Below are 23,560 nucleotides of genomic sequence, written 5' to 3'. Positions count from 1 at the left end.
TCAGTGTACTGTTTGAGTCAATGAATTACTCCGGGATATTGGTTTGTTTTAACTCAGAGGGAGTGTCAGACACATTAAACAAGTTAACAGCTTAATTCATCTGTGGATTAATGCGTATTGGAGACGCGAACTGTTTAAAACAATTCAGTTCGATTTGGTGGACTGTTTCAAAAAGATCCGGTTACATCGAATGATTCGTTCGCGAACCAGATATCACAAACTGCTTTGTTTTTAACTGTCTTACAACAGACACGGAAGAGAAGACAATGCTGAATAAAGTCGTAGTTTTTTGCTATTTTTGGACCAAAATGTATTTTCGATGCTTCAAAAAATTCTAAATGACCCTCTGATGTCTTACGGGTTTGAAACAACATGAGGGTAAGTTATTAATGACATAATTTTGCAAATTGGGCTAACTAACCCTAGTAACCGTTTTTTTTGTTTACAAGAAGTTACAGTCAAAGGAATTGTGATTGTCCTTTAGGTTAATCATTTGAAATAGTAAAAACAATATGTTCAAACTTTTGACTATTTTCTTTAATAGCTACATAACACAATACTTCTACTTTTACTTTCAGTACTTGAGTAGTAAATTTTAAAATAGACTACTTGCAATACTTAAGTACAAAAAATGTTGAATACTTTAGTACTTCTACTTAAGTGTGGTGCTTAAAGAGCACTTCTACTTCTACTCAAGTCACATTTTTGATAGAGCACTTGTACTTTTACTCAAGTATGGTTCTCTAGTACTTTATACATCTCTGCGCATACCGCTTCCTGTGTGAAAGGCCCATTAAGGCTTCCGTAGTTCAGAGTGGGCTCGCCCTCCCCCCGCTTTCCTTTCAGCCGCACACAGACAACATGACAGTTAACAGCGTTTTGTTTGCACTTCATGAATACCACTGTGACAAGTATGTATTTTTATAATAGATCTAATTTTGTCATTTTTGTTACATTTATTTAACCAAAAGTGTTTAATCAAAGAGGGACACACAATTTTATTTTTTATTTATATTTTAATTTATTTTGAAGATTGTGTCATTGTAAGTCACACAAATGGGAAATTTAGATTAATCTGCATAAGCGAAAATCAGAACAAAATAAAGAGTACATTTGTTTTGAGCAATTTCTTTGTCGGTTGTAGTTTGTTTTTAAATAAATAAAAAAAATCGATTTATATTGAAAATCGGGTTTGGTGTGAAAAAATCTGAATTTTTTTTTTTTTTAAGCCATATCGCCCAGCCCTAATTGACGGTGATGTGTTGAAAATATTTTGTAGCTATTGTTCTGAAGTTGGCTTTGTTTAAGTCCCCCGTAACAATACACATATTGCATCTGAGTAAGTGGTTTCATGCTCACTTATATTTCCACACAGTTCCTTGAGTGCCTGGTCTGTGTTGGCTTGAGGGGGAACATGAACAGCTCTGATAATGATCGCTGTAAATTCCCTCGCTAGCCAGAATGGTCGACAAAGAAGCATATGAAATTCTACATCAATGGAGCAGAAGGATTTAATGGAGTGTAGGTTCCTCTCATCACATTTACATTTACATTTAGTCATTCACCAGATGCTTTTAGCAAAGCGACTTAGAAATGAGGACAATGGAAGCAATCTAAATCAACAAAAGAGCAATGATATGAAGTGCTATAACAAGTCTCAGTTAGCTTAAACGCATTACACATAGCAAGGGCTTTTAAATATTATAATAAATAAAAAGAAAACAGAATAGAAAAAGAAAAGAGCAAGCTAGTGTTAGAGGTCTTTTATTTTTTGCTTTTGTTAATTGCATAATAAATAAAAAAACAAAAACAGATTAGAAAGCTAGTTATTTATTTATTTTTTAAAGAATATAATTAGAATAGTGAGTGCTAAAGCTAGAGGATTAAATAAAGATGGAAGAGATGCGTTTTAATCTGACTCTTTAAGGAGATGGCTAAGGACTCATCTGCTTGGATTGAGTTGGGAAGGTCATTTCACCAGGAGGGAATATTTAATTTAAAAGTCCATAAAAGTGACTTAGTGCTTCTTTGGGATGGCACAATCGATGTGCGTGATGGATTGTGATGTGGAAAATTGTGCACTGATGTTTTTAATTGTATTAATGAAAAACATAGCAAAGTCGTCAGATATTAGAGTTGATGCAGGAGGGGGAGGAGTAGGACAAAGGAGCGAGGGAAACGTTTTAAAAAGCATGCAAGAGTTAGATGAATTGTTAATTTTGTTATGGTAGTATTATCTTTTAGCAGTGTAGACATTAGCAGAGAAGGAAGAGAGGAGTGACTAATACACATTCAGGTCAGTAGTATTTTTGGATTTATGGCACACCCTTTCAGCAGCTCTAAGCTTAGAACAATATTTACGTTGGACAAATGTTGCTAACAGTTTAGGGGAAGGAAGCAAATATGAAAACATAACAGATAACTGGGAGGATGAGAGTAAGCGTAGGGTTATATCAAAATATGGGTTAGTGATGTGTCAGGTACCATGTTGAGGATAAGAGTGAGGATGAAGTGATCCTTGGTGTGCACTGGTGTAACCTGTACATGATCAGTGGAGCAGTGTCGTATGTAAATAAGGTCCAGTTGGTTGCCTAATTTGTGAGTAGCAGTAGTTCACACTCAGTTGAGATCAAAAGAGGCAAGCAGAGTGTGGAAGTCTGCAGATAGAGGCTTATCTAGGTGGATGTTGGCAGTCAGTCTCCAAGCATAACTAGGGGAGTACTATCCTCAGGACAGTTCAAGAGCAGCACTTCTAATTAATCCAAAAATGTACTTAGTAGTCCTGGGGGTCGATAGACAACTACAAAATATATTTGAAGAGGGTAGGTAACAGTAACTGAATGAGATTCAAACAAGCTTTTGATACCCAAAGATGGTAAAGGATTAAATTTACAATCAATAGAGATAAGCAGACGAGTACCTCCACATCTTCCAGTCAAACGGGAGGAGTGGGAAAATAAAAAATTATTGGAGAGTGCTGCAGGTGTAGCAGTGTCCTCTAGTTTGAGCCAGGTCTCTGTCAAGGCCATGAGCTTTGAATGACTAATAATAGCAGTAATGAAATCGGCTTTGTTTACAGCAATTCCAGAGACCAATAGAAAAAGAAAGTAGTGTATTAACAGACATAGGCAAAGTGTGCAGGTTGTTAGGATTGTGCTGCCTACAGTGTGTGATGCGTGGTTTGCGAGTGGTTTTGGTAGTAGGGATCTGGAAACCCATAGTAAGAATTGGTTATAAAAACTGAAACAGAAGTGAAACAAGTAGTAGGAAAAAATATAAATCAAAACAATACTTGTATCCCTTGCCTGTGTCACTGCCTGGTGGAGTCACATGGTAGAGTCAATGGTCGACTTTACCTTCTTCGGTCTTCACACCAGGAGGGCTTAACAGGACCACTATTGTGGTATACTAAAAATGTTTATACCCGCTAGACAAAACAGATATTGCATTCAGCTTTACACATTTCACTGTTTATCACAACAAAGGTCTAAGCAAGTGCACAACACTGACAAGGTATGTGATAAAGTACAAGACCAAAAGCAGCACATCTCAACACAGTAAACAAGCAAGCATTTCCTAGCAATGACAACTGTGCTAAACACTGAGACAATAAATAAATACACTTACGATCTGCTTTTAACTTCCGCTGCTTTTAACTTAACACAGTTAACAAACAAGCGTTTCCTAGCAATGACAGGGTTTTTCCTACATTGAAAAGTTTTTGGCGGCCGCCAAAACGATTATTTGTTCCGCCGTTTGATCTGTAATTGGGTTTTGTGAGTGAAGCAGGCTACTGAAGGAGTAACGGAGAGAACGAGCACAGCGCCCCTCCCCCGCGCGGGCACTCTCTATCTTCAGTTCTGTCTTTGCTCTCTCCCTCGCATCAAAATCAACTGATCCTAATGGTCGGAAGACTGAATACATGTTTCACGTGGTGCATTCAGAAAAATGCCCTCTCTTCCTTTAGGGCCCTGGTAATTAGTACTGGTTTTACCCCAGTCAGGATTTCCACACAACATGTCCGCTGTCAGGACCTAATGACTCCTTTGAGCTGATTCATTATAATGAATGGTTAAAGCTGGAGTCACCAACCCGTCGATCGTGGTCGACAAGTCGATCTTGGAAGCATTTTAAGTCGTTCGCGAAGATTTTTCAGAATCCGAGAAAAAAATTATATCATTTTTTTATTCATTATTATTTATTAATTTAAAATGCACCATGTGTGAGCCTATTGTGTGTAGTAAATTGTGTCTAGGGGAGGGAGAGGGGCACGCACCTCCCAAAACAGACGAGACATTTATACTTGACGCAACTGTTTTAGACTGAAAACCAGACCATACAAATGATTTAGGTGCAGGTGCAGATGTGATGATATGTACTAATATCCGTCTGCTTTGGCATGATTGTTTTAGGCCTGTCTGTAACCGATTGATTATTGAGGTAATAGGGGTGGCACGGTTCACAAAAAAAAAAAAAAATTCGGTTCAACAACACACGGTTCGGCACGCGCTTCAACTTAAATCTGACAAAGCATCTTTAATATCATCTGTAATATGGCTTGCTATAAATGGCACGTAAAAAACAGGGTTCAGCTAATAAATGTTTCTGTTGATGCTTGCGAATTCTGGTTTCCCAGACATTACAAAAACATGAGAGAAAAAAAAAACCCTGGACAAATCATTCACTCTTGTTCAATGCAAATGCTGTATGTGAGCAGTAATTTATTCCATCCTCAACTGGGTGCTGATATCTGTGTTTAAACTAAACTCGTTTAAGCTTTGTCAGTTTAAACATTTAAGAGCCAGAGGACACGATCTCGCACTCACAGTGAGAAGATTTGTGCGTGAGCTCATCTGAAGCACATAAACGCTGCCTTGGCATGCACGCAAATATAAGCTCTCTCTGAAGTATTGTGTTTAAATGGACAAATTCACACAAAAATCATGTCAAAATGCCTGTTTTGGTAAGTATCCTACAGCAGACATAGCCAGCTGAACGTAGGCCACTGGATCAGTGCATTCTCTTAAAGTGACAGTCTTTATATTAATCGAACAGCAACAACAAAGAAATCACTCACTGCTCCTGATTAAAAAGCTTTTGTAACTTTAATAAGGAACAATCTTTAATTTATACAGTCAAATATAAGATGCTGTTTTACATTTGATCCCTTTATTCAATATCTGTAGCTAAAAATGAATGTAGGTCTGTAATTTGTGTGAACATATTTTTGAAGAATTGAAGGATGACTGTTGTCATAATATTTTGTATGCTAGTTGCAGTAACCTGAGTATTGCCATTTTGAAGTGTTTGAAATATGTTTTAAAAGGGAAAGTGAAACAGTACATTATTGGCTTAGGCCTGTAATTGACTGATTATTTTTTTTAGATACAAGTAATAAGCCTGTGGAAATACTTAATGTTATATTACTGTTGAAAATTTTTAATTATAGTTGGCAGTTTGTATAGTTATCTAATATTTGTATAGTAGCATATTAAATAATTTGCTATTGACTAACAGGCAACAAGAATGTCAGAGTAGAACTTACATAGTGGCCATTTTTTAATTTTTTTTTGCAAGTGGTAGATCTTGGTTTACATTTGGACTTTGGATGTGATCTTAGGCTCGAAATGGTTGGTGACCACGGGGTTAAAGCAATTGGTCTGCCCGTCAGTGTCTGAATGAGTGTATAACAAATCATTACTTTTTAGTAGGGGTGACCGTTTCAGTACAGGGCTTTCGGTACAGTGCACGTGTGTACCGAATGACCGAATGCAATATTTTGTATGCAGAACATAGGTTCATTTTCGTGTTTCCAAACGAACATATTAATGTCACAGTGTCTTGGTTGTGTTCCCTGGGTTTCCACTAGGTGTCCTCCTTTCCCATGGTGTCTTGTCACCTTATCACTTCCTGTTCCCTTATTTGGTCACCTTCCTCCTTGTTTGAGTTAATTGATTGTTCCCCACCTGTCTCCAGTTCCCTCATCATCCTTCTGTGTATTTATACCGGTCTGTCTGAGTCTGTGTCATGGAGTCCTTGTCTTATGTGTGATACTTTCCATAGTCTGCTCTTGCCGTGTGTTCTTGTTTTGTTTTTTATGTCTATTGGATATTCTGGTTTTGACCCTGCCTGGACTGTTTACCCTTTTGGATTGCCGCTCAATAAACCTCTTACCTGCACTTGGATCTCTCCTGTGTTTCCTGTATCACCGAACGTGACAATTAAGTGGCGGAAGTCTCCGCGTTCAGCGCAAATCCCGCCCTGCAGCTGAAGGCCGGCGACACACTGGATGCATGGCGCAAGCGTCTCAGCCGCGTGGCGTGTCCGTTTTTAAGTCGGCTCCCATGTTAACAGGTTAGAGCTTGCAGACTGCCTGCGTGAGACGCGCGGAAAATGTTTGCATGCTAGACGCCTATTTTTCACGCGACACGAAAGCATGTTAGAAAGCATTTCTAGGCAAAATAGAATAGGAAAATATGTTTGTCATTTTGTACACAAATACATATTAATTCATGACACTTTGATGTTTGAAAGTCTATAGGTTGACATATATTCAGATATAAATGTAATTAAAAAAAATAATAATAATTATAGATTTTCAAATATTGCACCTGTCAAATATAGTCTATTTTGCTGTCAATACTGTTGACAGGTGCAATATGCCAGTGTGTCACTGGCCTAATGTTTTCAAAAGGCATCACGCGAGTGTGAACATCACTACAAATAGGAAATAATGATTGTAATTCAAACGTAGCTCCCGTTGGCATTTAAACAGACCTTTGCTCTTAATTCCGATCGGTCCAACGCAATAATGAAATCTGAGCAGGTCTAAAAACTGAAACTGTTGATGCTGCATTTTACACTTTGGGAAAGAAATATATATTTCAATATGAGCAGGCCTATAAGCTGGGATTGGTAATGCTGCACTGTAATCATAGTTATTTATATTTTAGTATATGATATTGGTTTGAGACTGAGAGTATTTTATTTAGTGGAGAACTTTGCAGCAGTATTTTATTTCTTATTCTTTTTTTATTTTATATATATATATATATATATATATATATATATATATTATTAAAAAGTATTTAAAAAAAAAGTGTAAACAAATTGTTAAAAAAAGTTTATAGTAATAAACAACCTGCAGTTTAATTTTTGCATTTCTTTCCTTTACTGTACCGAAAATGAACCGAACCGTGACTTTAAAACTGAGGTACGTACCGAACCGTGATTTTTGCGTACCGTTACACCCTTACTTCTTAGAAGAACTTACACATCTGAAATGAGAAAGTAAGTGTGCTTACCCCATTTAGCAAGAGTGTTTAGTAAAATTTGGCCTATGACAATAGTTAAACTGGAGTGAGATGAAACTAGATCAAACCACAAAGCAAGCGGTTGCTAGCTAGCTGCTAATTTTCTTAAATTTTATATGGTAAAAAATGACACTATTACACCTTTTAATGCTACATTTTTAATGCTACTTTTTAATTGATATGATTATACTAAAATAATTATCAGGTCTATCAAAAAAGGATTTTATCTTTCTAAACTATGTAAGCCAGTCATGGAAAAATCACAGCTTTTTTTGCAAAGAGGGCAAGAAAGGATGACAGTGATCATTTTTTCATTAATAAATAGGATAAGAAATAAAATCACAAACTGTTTCTTTGTATTTATTTTAAATGTAACATTTATTGTCAATATTGGGGTCATGTGATTTGCTGTGTGTGGATGACCATGTGGGTCAGCCACCACCGAAGACCAATTTTGACCCAGGAAAAACCCTGAATGACATCTGCACTAATCACTAATGAGAAAATAAATAAATACACTTATGATTTGCTTTTAACTTCTGCTGATTTAACTGCTTCTCTCGAAGAATATTTCTACAGTGTCTTTTGTTTGGTTTGCGCTTGAACACACTCTACTATTTATCACAACAAAGGTCTAAGCAAGTGCACAACACTGACAAGGTATGTGATAAAGTACAAGACCAAAAGCAGCACGTCTCAACACAGTAAACAGGCAAACATTTCCTAGCAACGACAACTCTGCTAAACACTGAGACAATAAATAAATACACTTACGATCTGCTTTTAACTTCCGCTGATTTAACTGCTTCTTTCAAAGAGTATTTCTTTACACTGTCATCACACCATGAGTTGTTGATAAAGAAGCAAATTCCCTCACCTGTTTTTTTTCCCTGTGAGCTCTTTTGTTTTGTCTGAGTGGTGCACAGAGAACCCCATAAGCTCAATGGCTGAGTCTGGAACCTCTGCAGACGTCCAGGTTTCTGTGAGGCAAATAATGCAGCAGTCCCTTGTTTCTCGTTGCTATGAGAGTTTGTTGTCCAGTGACTAAGGAAAATGATTGGGAGAGGAGGTCAGCGGGGACGACATCTGAGTCTGAAAAGGACGCTGACTCTGTTCCCTCTTTTCCGATGATGTTTTCTCGGTCGCAACTGTGGGGCCCAGACAAAGTGCTCTGATGTCTATAAACAAAGCAACAGTGTTCAAGAACTCAAAGTTCGGTTTGTGTTGCATGACGTAGGAACCATTGTTTAAAAGCGTGTTTCTATCATAGACAGTTGTACTAACAGCATCCAACGTGTAGAACAACAAAATAGCAAGTAAAACATATGAAAAATGGCAGAGTTTACTCAGAGTTTGCAACATGGCTGTCATGCTTGGCGCCATCTATGTTTAACTAAAACTAAAAATCATTAGGCATACTCAAAGTATTGGGAGAGTTTCTTATTACTACAATATATTTTTACATTTGCATTGCCAAAATGACTGCAGCATGCTGCATACAATTAAAACAAAATAGTCAAAGCAGCACACATTAAGTACAAAAGTTTTTATCTCTTTGGGAAACGTGCATTTATTTTGGCCAGTTTTTTTGTCTCTCTCTCTGAAGTGCCACATGTCTATTGAGAAAATACAAAACAATATTACAACCACACACATATATATATATATATATATATATATATATATATATATGTGTGTGTGTGTGTGTGTGTGTGTGTGTGTGTGTGTTTATTTTTATTTTTTTCAAAATGAGGCATTTGTCCCAAAACAGACATTTTGTCTAAGCCTGCTGTGCAAGTTTGAAATGCTCATCAGTCACTTTTTTATATGAAAGAACAAGAGATTCACACCTTTATTTCAACCCACACAAGCTATACAGGATTACCCCCAAACCCTAACCACCCCTAGCTCAACTGAATTTAGACATACTGGTTGCTTAGTGTAAAACTGACATGCTCTATCAAAAAAAAGAAAAAATAGGTGGTGTTACACAAACTAGCAAACTGTAGAATACACACATCTGTATTTAATAATCAGTGTTGGGGAGTAACTAGTTACATGTAACAGCTTTACGTAATTCAATTACAAAATAAATGTAATTGTAATCAGTTACAGTTACTAAGAAAAAAATAGTAATTAAATTAGTTACTTATGAAAATGTTAACGATTACAAAGGGGATTACATTTGAATCTTTACACACATCCACATACAGATTTATTTATTTCCCAAATTGCACCTACTATTCTGAGGCATACCGATATAAAACACAGTCTGGTTCGTAGAATCCAGTTATAAAAAAAAGGAATTTAGCCTAACGCGGATGTAATATGCCATATTTTGGATGAATAAATCAAAATAGGTCAGTACACTTGAATCAAAACGCGATATGGACAAGTGTCTGAATATTAAGCCGCAAAAAGACAATATAAGAATCCTGAATGTTCTGGGTGTCTGTGGAAATCAGGCTCTGACTGGCCATTGGGAGAACCGGGACAATTCCCGGTGACCTGGCAGTGATTTGGCCAGCTATATTAATATTGCTATTGTGCAATTGCCTGACGAATGTACTAAAGTGATTATTTCCGAATCCACAATTCGATAATTAAATCTCTAATAAATCATGAATCAGTTAGTCGTGACTAGTGACACTTCAGCTTGTGCACTCTTCGCGCCTCTGCCAAATGGTTTGGATCAGACTCAGAGTAATCAATGCAAGAGAGAGAAAGGAGTGGACTGTGGAAGCTCAATGGTGGAGCAGAGAAGCAAAACTACTGTTCAGGGTTTCAAGTGCAGCTTGTTTACTTAGTCAAGCAGCAGTAGCCCATTGTTCATCAGTCATCACTCAACATAATGTATAAATGATATCATTATTATCTATTGTAACTATAGTAATTTAGCAGAAAAATTATAATGTTTTATCAGAGGTTTAAGGGGAGCTAGGTTAGACAACAACACAACCCTTATGAAAATTAACATGATTTTGCTATGAATGCAAAGGCAATGGTTACTATTGTTAAACCAAGGTAAACACAAATTATATATATATATATATATATATATATATATATATATATATATATATATATATAGCATGGTTCATTTTTTTGTAAGGGAAAAACATGACTCATGCTCAGTATTAGGATTTTTCTATAAATATATTGTATATTGTGGTGATCCTACTCATTTTGACATGTAGGCAATTTAGAAAGTATAGTTTTATTAAATCTTGAGTATTAAAGTCATGAGAGAGATGGATATCAGGGCAAAATAAAGAGAATGAAAAGATAAATGGAAGTGAAGGTGCAGTTCAGGAGAGAACTTTTGATTATTTTGCATGTCCCCAACCTAAGGATATAAACCCTTTTTTTTTCTTTTCTTTATGTGAGGTCCATACAAAAATAAGGTTGTCTATGTTTCAGAAGTTGTTTGTATGAGTGTGAGATTTCCCGGTCAGACATTTTCTCTCAGTCGGCCCCTCCTGGAAATGAATGGCACAGACATGTATTTTGATTACTACACATAGGCCTACTAAAGCTCGCAGTGTTTAAATTTACGTGAACACTAGACTTGTGTCCAGAGCCCAAGGCGAGAATGTCCAAAATTCAGGGTCTACATCCTTCGGAGGACTCATTTGAAGGATGTTACGTCACAGCGCCGCGACGAAGGCTGTCCAAATTCGTAGGATCCTTCAAATGCGGCCCACAAATGCGTCCTCCTTTTCCCCGAATTGGAAGGATGGGTGTGGTGGATCCTTTCGCGTCCTACCTATCCCATAATTCTTTTCGGCAGGACGAAGCGAGTGGTAGCGGAGTGGGGGAGGAGTATTATTTTCGATGTTTTTTAAAAACTGGCTTTTCAAAAATATATATTTTCAGTGGTTTTCTAGTAAGGCATTTTGTTTTAGCGTTAAGGATTTTTTTTTTTTTTTTACATTTGTACGTGTATATGTAAAAAAAAAAAAACAAGTTTACTTTCGTAAACTAGCTTCTTCATTACTGCCTGTGTGAATATCCCCTTACACACAGCTTATTTGTTAGTGATTGAAGCTGTTTTTAACGCTTCTAAGGACGAAAGAGCAGACAGAAGTGTTTATAAAGCTCCGGGGAGAGAACGATGAGCTCTTCACCCGTGTCTTCCTTTGCGCTGTCACGGTTGCTAGGCGCCAGGATATGAGCAACGGGTAAGGGAGGGAACTGAAAGAAGGGTAGGCTGTCCAAATTCACAAACACCGACTTCCGGTTTTTGCGGTCGTCGGAGGACCTATCCTCCTTCAACCGGGTAGGAAGGATCCTAAGGAGGATGCAGACCCTGAATTTGGACACAGCTATGGAGGAACACGTGAGAGACACGCTGTATGAAAGCACATTCACTCTCTGACAGCAGATGGCGCTAAATGTAGCCCTTAGTTAACATAAACTGTCAATGAAAAAATTATTCTTAACGTTCAGTAATCTTAGATATTCCAATATTTAATAACACAATGTTAAAATTGAAAGTTGCAGCTGTGTTATTTATTGAGCTAAAATGAACTAAGACTTGTATTTTTTTAACAAAGATTAATAACATCTATAGTAAATGTAGCTATTGCTCATTGTTTAGCTGTGCATTTATCGAATGAGCACTATGTGATGTCCGAACTGATTACCAGTGTTGGGGAGTAACTAGTTACATGTAACGGCGTTACGTAATTTAATTACAAGGTTAATGTAATTAAATAGTCTAACTTTAAATTAATTAAAAACAATTAGTAATTAAATTACAGTTACTTATGAAATTTTTAATGATTACAAAGGGGATTACATTTGAATATTTACACACATCCACATACAGATTTAACTGAGACATAATTAATGTCTGTAATTAATTCTGAGACATACCGCCCTAATAATTTCCGGGATGCGGAAACACAGTCTAGTTCGTGGAATCCACAAGGGGCAAGGAACTCGACCGGAAGTTGAAGTCGGGTGTGGGGTGCCATCTTTTAGCAGAACTTCACTTGCGTTAGCATTCCCATTGACTCCCATTCATTTTGGCGTCACTTTGACAGCGAATAACTTTACATCTGAGGCGTTTAAAGACTCTGTTTGTCCATTATTTATTTCTAAAGATACATGACAATGTATAAAGGGCTCCATTACCTTCTATGTTACATTATGGCCCCGTATAAACAGTTTTTGTAAAAAATAGGCTAACGATTGCGTCATAACCACTCGTCTCTCTGTCGCATTACCGTACAGACAGGTGGAGAAGCTCGCAGGCAATTAACTTAATATGGCGTACTGGCGTTACATTTTAAAATACTATACAAAATAATTAAACAGAATACTTACTCCTGCTCACTCACGACAAAGAACTCCCCGCTCAAGCTCGCCGTCTCTGCAAGATTAATGATGGCAGTTTGCACGCACAGCTACTAGAAGATTTACATCTGTCAGGTTGCTGACGTCGTCAAGCTTCGTTTGAGTCTGCGTGTCAGAAACGGAAGTGCTAAAAAACGCTAAAACTGGGCTTCATTTGTCTCAATTGAGTTCCAGTGGGGTCGCTGTGTCCATTTCTTTTACTGTCTATGGGAATCCAGTCATAAAAACGGAATGCCTAACGCGTACGGAATATGCCACATTTTAGATGACTAAATCAAAAGTAGGTCAGTACACTTGAATCAAAACGTGACATGGACAAGTGTCTGTGAATATTAAGCCCCAAAAGTGCAATATATGATTTGCACATTCTGCGTGTCTGTGGAAATCGGGCGCGGACTGGACACCGGGAGAACCGGGACAATTCCCGGTGGCCTGGCAGCCGATCTGGCCCGCTATTTTAATATCATTTTTGTATAATTGCCTGCTGAATGTACTAAAGCAATCATTTGCGAGTCCGCCATTTGATAATTAAATCTCTAATAAATCATGACTTGCGCGCTCTCCGCGCCTCTGCCAAATGGTTTGGATCAGACTCAATGTGAGAGAGAGAGAGAGAGAATAGAGTGAACTGTGGAAGCGCACAGCTGGAGCAGAGAAGCAGAACTACTTTTCAGGGTTTCAGGTCAGTTTCATCTGTAAAGATGCTTTTTTTTTCTTTGTTTTTTTATTTATTTAATCAAACAGCAGCACGTTGCTCATCAGTCATCACTCAAAATACTATATAAAGGACATCATTATTATCTGTTGTAATGTTACAGTTGTAATTTAGCTGAAAAACAATTCGATTTTTTTAATAGGTTTAGGGGGAGCTATGACAGACAACAACACAACCCTTGCGAAAATTAACGTTTTAATATATTACTATAAATCCAGAGAAAATGGTTACTATTGTTTAACTGTGGTAACCAAAAATTGAAAATTTTTTACAAATTTATTTATTTAAAAATAAATACAAATCCATGTATTTATTACAAATCCACAAAACAAGGTTATTGTATATAGGCAAAAAAAAAGCATGGACAATTTTTGTAAGGGAAAAACATGACTCGTGTACAGTATTTGGATTTTTTTATAAAGATATTGTAGTATTGTAGAGTATTGTATTGTAAAGTATAGTTTTGTTCTATCTTGAATATTAAAGTCATGAGAGAGATGGATAACAGGGCAAAATAAAGATACTGAAGACAAAAATGAAAGTGAAGGTGCAGTTCAGGAGAGAACTTTTAATTATTAAGCATATCCCCAAATTAAAGATTTAAAGCTTTTTTTATGTCAGGTCCATGCAAAAAAATATTTTTTTTCCATGAATTTGTTTGTATGAGTTTGAATTTTCCAGTCTGAATTTTTTTCCCAGTCCGCCCCTCCTGTAAATTAATGGCGAAGACATGGTTTCATTTACTACACATAGGCCTACTGAAGCTTGCAGTGTTTTCAACCTCTGCTGCCTCAATATAGGAGTACACAAGAACATAAACATAATTTCTAGAACTGCTCTGTCACTTCATGTGCATTTTACTTATTTTGAGAGAAAACTATCATCATATCATACAAAGAGACAGCAGTTTAAAAAAAGCACCAATGTTTCAGGAGTTTATTACACAGAAAATGACACATGCTTATTAGATAACTGTATTTGAGTTGATGTATATACTTTTATTTATTATTCTTTAATTTTCACAAATTTAGAAAAGTAATCAAAAAGTATTCAAAAGTAATTAGTTACATTACTTTAATAAAGTAATTGAAAAAATTACACTACTATTACATTTTAAACAGGGTAACTTGTAATCTGTAACCTATTAAATTTCCAAAGTAACTTTCCCAACACTGCTGATTACACTATATTTTATGTATTGGACTCTATTTTATGTAAAATCATTTTCTATTTTTAAATTGACTCATTTTAAGTCAATTTTTAAATCATTTTCATGTTCTTAAATTGCTTTTTATTTATTTTATTTTTTTCTTCATGACTTTTTTTTTATTTTTTTATTTTTGAATTACCATTGTGTACAAAATGTGCTATAAATAAACTTGCCTTTCCTTGCCTTGAATGTTAATTCATTAACTAAGGTTAACTAATAAGGTCTTACTGTAAAGTGATACCTATTGGTTTTTATAGTTTTTTTGCACTTTAATGTGTAATTTTTTTTTTACTTTTAGATATTTTTCTGTATTGCTTTGTTTTAAATGTTTAGTTATTTTTGTTATAAGAAAAAAAAGTTATTTAACCTGTTATACTGTATTATGACCACTTTTTTTAAATCAAAATTTCAATACCGCGATAATACTGTATACCCTGATAAAAGCATTATCAATTAACCGCAACAGGTAAATTTGATACCTGCATATCCCTAATGAACACACAAACATAATCTCTAAAAAAAACAGTTTCAAAAACAGTATCAGTATACTATTTCTTATGATTTTAAATTTTGAGACAAAATAATAATAAAAAATAATAAGAAGAATCATGTTAGTTGGCTTCAGTTAGCAAACAGATATATCCTTCAATTATTTCCACACTTAATTATACCTGTTAAAATGTGTTGTATAAGCTTTTGTTACTTTCACTGTTCATTTTAATGTTTCATACTGTAATCATAAAATATTTTCCTAAAATAAAGCAGGGAACCACTCGTTATAAATTATAGGGTTACACCAGTACTATTTTTAGTGATGTAATTTTCGCCACACACGCTTACCGTAGACCTTCGCATACGAATATAAAAAATATATTATACTAGTGAATGCCCCTATAATGTTTTTTTATATATTTATTATTTGGTTTTAATCTAAATGCATGCGCTAATGGAACAAACAGCAATCAAGATCATGCAACAAAAGTGTGTGCTCTCTGACTCGCTCTTGTGCTTATGCTAACTCTTAACATGATATTGACCCTTAAGAAACTTTCATTAATGCTGTCACGTAACAAATCTGTCCAAATATAAAATGAAATGAATAGATAATTTCTACATTGAAATAAAAATGTAAAAACTGCACAACTATTATAAATTGCGGATATAAATAATTGGGAATCATGAAAAAAATTTGAATAAAATAAAAACATGTATATATTATATGTTTCATATATGTATTATAACATTTATGTAGTTTTGTTTGCTTGGCTGTTTCCTTATAAAAGTCCAGAAATTTGTCAAGTTTTTATTCGGGTGTCATTTGAAATTATATGACGTCATTACATTGCCGTCTTGCCACCAGCCAATCGCTGCACTGCTGATCATGGTTTCGAGTATCGATACATATCCCCTTTTAAGCCAACATAATTGAACGCGCAATTATCTCAGATAAATCAATCCAGCGATACTAATCATACACAACAGGTGTGTTCGAAGAACCCAATTAGCCGGATCATGATTAGCACGATGATATCATCTTGGATGTGTCATTTGATCTCGGATGTAATAAGCGACATAAGAAGAACGGGCCCCTGATTAAAAAATAAGAAGAAGAAATGATGTTTGAAAATATATAACCTTTTAAGTCTAAATATTTAAGTATTTAGCTACTTAATTAGCAAATACACAAATCAGAATGGCTATTTAAAATTATTTAAATAGTTAGAAAAGTATTTAAAAAGTTTAGAAAGTAGCAGCTGTTTTATTTATGGGGTTTACAGGGTAAGGGCTGCATTTTAGGGATGTCAGGGTGCGATCTAGACAGAGGATTCAGATGTAGAGTAAGGAAAAGGATAATCTTTATTCTCGCCACAAAACACAAAATAACATAAACAATAATAAAATGCTCTGGCGCACACAGAGATCTCCGAGCTGGCGGCACACTGCGGACCACTCGCGTTGCCGGATATCCTAACTACGGATCCTTAGACAGGAAAACAGAAGTTGAGAATGAAACTTGGACACCACACAAAGCATGGGCAAAGACAAAACAATCTACTCACGACTACAGCCAGGAAAGAAGAGAAATATAAGGGAGTGGGGGAACGAGCGACAGGTGGGGAAGAATCAGCTCGTGATCTGCACAACCCTGCCACGATCAGTGCTACCGAACAGACAGGACAACACAGACTGCAGAGGAAGCTGAGACGGCACCCTGCACCGTGAGGGGACGCAATGATCCATCCTTCTCCATGATGAAGATCCCCGCCCCGGCTGGAGAGGATGGGGGACGGATAATGCCTGCTACCAGAGAATCATGTACATACCTCTCCATGGTCTCCCACTCCAGACCCGACAGAGAGTAAAGGCATTCCTTATGTGGAGAAGTGCCAGGCAGAAGGTCAATCACACAGTCGTACAGGCGGTGTGGAGAAGGAAATGAATCTCGGGACCTACTGAAAACCGCTTTCAAATCATGGTAAGCCTCCGGTACATCCACCAGGTTAACCAGCTCTTCCTGCAACATAGAATGAGACAAGACAGGGGGAAAAGCAGCACCCAAACACTGAGCTAAACAGAGAGGGATCCAAGCCAAAATAGTACCACAGGCCCAATCAATATGAGGGTTATGTTTAACCAACCAGGTGTGACCCAACACCACTGGAGCAGTGGGCGAGTGAATGAGGTGAAATCTAATCTCCTCAGCATGATTATCAGACAAAGTTAATGTGACAAACTGGGTGGTGTGAGTGATATTAGTGAAATGGGTGCCACATAGGGTCATGGCAGAAATAGGTTTGACCAGTGCCACGGCCGAAATCCCCAGACGAGTTGCCAATCTGGAATCCATGAAGTCGCCCTCCGCTCCAGAGTCAATCAATGCCGAAACCTGGAAAACAGCTCCCCCAAACTGTACTGAAAGCTTGAAACTCTGAACGGCCACCAGGTAGCAGTCGAGTTGTAGTGACGCTCACCATGCGCTCTCCATAATGTGAAAAGTGTCGCCCTGCCACAGGGCACGCTGCTACCACGTGACCCACCTCATCACAGTACAGACACAGCTGATTATCCAAGCGCTGGCGTAGCTCTCCTATTGTCAGCTGTGCTCTCCCAATCTGCATAGGCTCCTCCTCTGGGAGGATGCGGCGTTGAGATATCGTGTCACATTCTGCTTCATACAGGACCCCGGTGACGTGTTCATGGGGAATCCTTTCTCTTCGGTGCAGAGAACGGAGAGTAATCCGGTCGTCGACCTAAATGCTGAGGTCGATAAGCCCATCCAAGGGGCAGCTCTAGTGAATAGATCTCGTCCTTCCCATGCTCAGCCAGGCTGTGGAGGAAGTGATCCCAGAGAGCCTTCTCATTCCAGCCGCAGGACGCGGCGAGCGTGCGGAACTGAATGGAGTAACCAGACACCGACTGTTCTCCCTGCTGAAGCAGCGACAATGCTCGTGCTGCTTCAATATCGCATGCCGAGCTGTCAAACATCTTGTGCAGCTCCCCCGAGAATGACTCAAACAACGCACAACAGGCTTGCTTGCTGTCCCACATAGCCATTCCCCACTCTCTCACTTGACCTACTAGGATAGTGATGACGAATGCCACCCTGGAGTTCCGTGGGGAAACAGGAAGGCTGGAGAGTGAAAGTCAGTGAGAGCACTGGGACAGAAATGACCGACATGAGTTGGGCTCACCCAAGTATGGAGCGGGTGGATTAAGTCGCGGTTCCGCATGGCGATTAGCAGGTGGGACAGACGGGGCAGTTGGGACAGACGAGGCAGCCGAAGGGCTGGCCTGCAGCTGGTCAAGCCATTCTGCTAGCTGGTTGAGTTGGATTGAGATTTCAGAGTAGGCGCAACGATTTCCTCCTGCTGTCGACCCAGAAGAGAGCCCTGCTGCAGAAGAGCTCGGCGCAGCTCCGTTTCCTCTGCTGAATCCATTTAGTGCTGCCAGATATCCGAATTATGGATCCTTAGACAGGAAAACAGAAGGTGAGAATGAAACTTGGACACTACACAAAACACGGGCAAAGACAAAACAATCTACTGACGACGACAGACAGAAAAGCAGAGCCATATAAGGGAGTGGGGGAATGAGTGACATGTGGGGAAGAATCAGCTTGTGATCTGCACAACCCTGCCACAAACAGCGCCGATTGCCCAGAACACGAGCTACCGAAGAGACAGGACAACGTAGACCTCAGGGGAAGCTGAGACGGCACCCTGCACCGTGACACATCTGCTATCAGACAGTGAATATGCTTTCATTCAGCGAGTCTCTCAGGTGTTCCCCCATGTGCTTCTCTCACTTTCACTTTTTATTTTAATGGTGTATATAGTAATCATAAAATATTTTCCTAAAATAAAGCAAGGAACTACTTGTTATACATTATAGGAGTACACGAATACTATTTTATGTACTTGTTTACAACACAGCACACATGCCTTTCATGCAACATACAACGGTGTTGTGCATTTTGAGCAGTTGATGGGAAAAGTATTCTGAACCCTTGTGCATTGTTCAAATTCACTACCCTTTTGTTATGTTCGGGATGAAAACATCCACTCAATTAAACTGCTGTAAAAATGTGTCAGATTCATATTATCTAAATTTTTTGCATAAATCTGTTAATCAACTTCCAAATCTTCCAAATCTCTTCAACTTCCAAATGTTTTTTTAAAAAAATCCAAGATTTTAACTCTTTAATTGCCAAGTTCATAAATTATGTCACTGATTTGGGGGGAAAAAACACAAAATGACTAATTTTCAATATAAAAGTAATTGTGGCAGGAATTTTTTAACAGTCTTGGGCATGTCAAAGATTAGTAGCAACAATGGCTTTGATGCATTTTTAGTTTTTGTGCAGCTTTAGATTTAATTTTTTTCTCCCTAATTTGTTGTTGGTGGCTGTTTTTGCAACATTGACTTCCATTATAACGACATTTTTTGATTGCAAAGCCATGACACCATATAATCATGCATTCTTGATTGTTTGTGGTTTTCCCTTTTGGGAAGAGGTGAAATTTGTTATTTTTACAGTTGATCACTATGTGGGACCATTAACCCTTTACATAGGCCTGTGCAAAAAAAGGCTTATTTTCTGGCTTGTATATGGAGTTATATGGAGTATAACAGCAAATTATAGTGTTTGTGTGTGTGAGAAATTCTTGATTGTTGGTAGTTTTCCCTGTTGGGAAGAGGTAACATTTGTTATTTTTACAGTTGATCACTTGGTGGGACCATTAACCCTTTAGATTCCACGAACATAACGAAAGGGTATTGAATTTGCCCAGAGTGTACTGTTGAGTTTTTGAAAAAATTCAAAGCATTTTCCCAAAATATGGGTCAAAATAAGATTTGTCTCCAAAAATCATTACATTAGCTCAAACACAGAAAAAGTTGTGGCGAGTACCAAATACCGGCACATGTCTAGTCACAGGCATTCCAATGCCGTTTTCCCAAGTGTTAACTATACAAATGACAAATAATGCCTCTTGACTCAATCCACTCAGCCCGCTCTGCTTATCAGCTCTTGCACATCTGCTATAAAGGCATTAATTTTTTATCAAATTAAAAAAAAAAAAAAAAATATATATATATATATATATATATATATATATATATGATGGATTCCCCCAATCTTCTGCATGGCCAAACTCTGTATACAAAACCATATTTATTTATTTATTTATTTAAAATCGATTTATTATTATGTAAACATGTTTAAATTGATAAAAAAGAATGATAAAAAGTGATACATTTCAGCATGTCATGGTCTCTGTATTTGGGAATAAAATGTGTTAACTAGGCCTAGCCTATAACACTCAACAATAAGCCACCTTTTTCAGTCGTTTTATTTTCATGGTACAATTCACACATCCTTAGATGTAATCTAAACATTCCAAATTAATAATTTAATTTAATATTAATTTAATAAAATCATTTTTCATGTGATTTCTAGTTTTTCATGTTGCAGTTTTATTATTATTCTTGATTTCCAGCAACTTATTATTATTATTATTATTTTATTTTTTTTTATGGTGCGAGTCTGAATAAATTGCAATGTGAATAAAGTCTCATGACCATGCAGCCTTGTACACATAGATACTGTATGTATGCTTATACAGTGGACCAATGGCTAACGTCAAGATTTTTTGTTCAAAAAGTTTCATTAGCCCGTAGATAGCAATGAAAGTCAAGTCAAGTCAAGTCACCTTTAATTATATAGCGCTTTAAACAAAATACATTGCGTCAAAGCAACTGAACAACATTCATCAGGATAACAGTGTCTCAATAATGCAAAATGATAGTTAAAGGCAGTTCATCATTGAATTCAGTGATGTCATCTCTGTTCAGTTAAATAGTGTCTGTGCATTTATTTGCAATCAAATCAGCGATATCGCTGTAGATGAAGTGACCCCAACTAAGCAAGCCAGAGGCAACAGCGGCAAGGAACCAAAACTCCATCGGTGACGGAATGGAGAAAAAAACCTTGAGAGAAACCAGGCTCAGTTGGGGGGGCAGTTCTCCTCTGACCAGATGAAACCAATAGTTCAATTCCAGGCTGCAGCAAAGTCAGATTGTGCAGAAGAATCATCCTGATGGTCCTCTGAGACAAGGTCTTTACAGATCTGTATCTGGGGCTCTAGTTGTCCTGGTCTCCGCTGTCTTTCAGAGCAGTAGAGGTCCTTTCTAGGAGCTGATCCACCATCTGGTCTGGATACGTACTGGATCCGGGTGACTGCAGTGACCCTCTGATCTGGATACAGACTGGATCTAAAAAGCCCCGTGATACAACAAGGAAATTGTGTAGTTTTAATTGATTTCATAATGACTGTTCAATAACCATAACATGCAGTAAGAGCCTTTGGGTAAATTTAAATTATTATAAAGTTATTCTTGTTTTGTTTTGAAATATTCTCACTATTTTTATATATCAGACTTTATCTTGCGTAAGTGCTTTTAAACTTTAATTATTATTATTATTTTATTTCTTTCTGCAGGACGGCATGGGTCACCTGCGTATCACAGAAAGAGGCCTGAAACTGGAGGGTGATTCGGAATTCCTTCAGCCACTATATGCCAAAGAAATCCAGTCCAGACCAGTAAGTGCACGTCAGGGCCTATCAGTGCGAAAATAAGGATGACGTATATTCTTTGTTTCACACAATGTCCAGGCATAATAATATCAGAGAGGCTGCAGTGGACGGATGGCCTGATAAGGTGGTGGTTTTGGGGTTATTACATCTGTCTAGTAAGAGTGAGACTGGAGAGAGTGAAAGACAGAGAGAGAGAAACAGACAGAGGAGATGAAGTGAATAGTGATTGCTTGATGGGACAGGTGATGAGAAGAAACTCCCATCCACTGCATTAAGAAAAGACTTACTCTACGAATTAAACAATCACCACACTAAAATAGTAACACCAGGTACAGTAAACAAAATAAATAAAAATGCAAATATTCATACATAAATAGTGTATTTAGGAAATGTACATTTTCATATGTATGCAATGCATAAACTCTAAAACTTACATTATTAAACATGTATTTTATAAATGAATAAATATATTTTCATAAACTTGTTTTCTTCCAATTTCCAAATTTTAGTCCTAGTTTCACTAGTCATCCTAGTTCCACTCAGGAACTCAAGCTGCATCAAAAACACTATGGGAATGTCCCCAGCATGACCACACTCTGAAATACATGTGTTTTCAGTCCAATGGAAGGGCAAGACATCATAGGCGGGTGACGTTGCAACCAGGAAGCTATAAAAGCACGTGAGGTGGAGCCGGCGTCGGCTTTCTGTCATTCAGTGAAACAATGTCCAAGGGCACAGAGAAAAAATAAAAATAATGGTGAAAGTAATAATGGTGTTCCTCCCTGCCCTCGCTACATCACAAGTGTGGATACACAGATTTTGTGCATTGTTTGTTGGGGGCAAAGTAGGGGTGGGCGATATGGGAAAAGATAACACATCACATTTTTTATTTATTTATCGCACGATTAAAAATTTCATCACAATTCTTTGTCATGTTGGTTTTACTATTTTGCAAGTTTTCTGAGCATTACAGCCACAATTATTTCTCTATTATAAAGACAAAGACTTTCAAGGTAACAAAAAAAAGAATATTTGTTCTTATTTTTTAATAAAAAAGATAAAAGAATAAGATACTCACTACAACTACACATAATATACAAATAAAACAAGCAGTGCTTTATTTTCAGGTACAATAGGTGTATCTAGCAGGAGCATTCAAGAAATTGAATGAACAAATGATAAAATAAAACACAATATAAACGGATTCCAAAAACTGATTCCTAAACTGTATTAGATTTCTTCAGTAAAGAGCAGTGAGTGATTTTTCTCTTTGGGTTTTGTTGTTTAATTAACATTAAAGGAATAGTTCACCCAAAAAAAAATTATGTCAACTGTCTGTCATAGTGTTTTATATTTATACAACCATTTACTAACTCAAAAGTGGTTTAAGCCTGAATGAGTTTTTCTTCTTCTGAACATAAAAGCTATTATGAGGAATGTGGAAAACCAAACAGTTGCTGGTCCACAGTAACTTCAATAGTATTTTTTGCTACTATTAAATTCAATGTGAACCAGCAACTGTTCGCTTACCCACATTCTTCAAAATATCTTCTTTTGTGTTCAGCACAATAATAAAATTAATACAGGTTTGGTACAACATGACAGTGAGTAAATAATGACAGAAATAAAATTTTAGGGGTGATCTATCCCTTGACAGCAGTGTTAATTTTGTTGACAAAGACTATGACGAAAAATATTCGTCAACTAACCTTTTTCACGGACGAAAACTAAATAAAAACTAAATAAAAAGTCAGATATGATGACGAAGAACGTGACGAAATATAACTGACACTTTAGTCAACGAATAAAAATGAGACTAAAATATATGGGAGGGACGAATGGAGAAGAGATCCAATCAGAGCGA

At 37.1% G+C, this 23,560-nt stretch overlaps 1 protein-coding gene across 7 annotated transcripts in view; it reads left to right on the top strand.

Moving 5' to 3' along the window:
- sgcd (sarcoglycan, delta (dystrophin-associated glycoprotein)) overlaps positions 1 to 23,560 on the top strand; it is a 469,726-nt gene that overhangs the window by 342,292 nt on the left and 103,874 nt on the right. For all 7 annotated transcript variants that reach the window (XM_052588189.1, XM_052588187.1, XM_052588188.1 and 4 more), the window contains one exon: positions 21,601 to 21,702. In XM_052588189.1, the coding sequence (XP_052444149.1) occupies positions 21,601 to 21,702 (102 nt within the window). The remainder of the gene's footprint in view (positions 1 to 21,600; positions 21,703 to 23,560) is intronic.

This window comes from Carassius gibelio, chromosome B21 (genome assembly GCF_023724105.1).
Source record: "Carassius gibelio isolate Cgi1373 ecotype wild population from Czech Republic chromosome B21, carGib1.2-hapl.c, whole genome shotgun sequence".
NCBI lineage: Eukaryota > Metazoa > Chordata > Actinopteri > Cypriniformes > Cyprinidae > Carassius > Carassius gibelio.
Note: the sequence above shows the minus strand (reverse complement) of the source record. Positions and strands in the feature narration are given on the sequence as shown.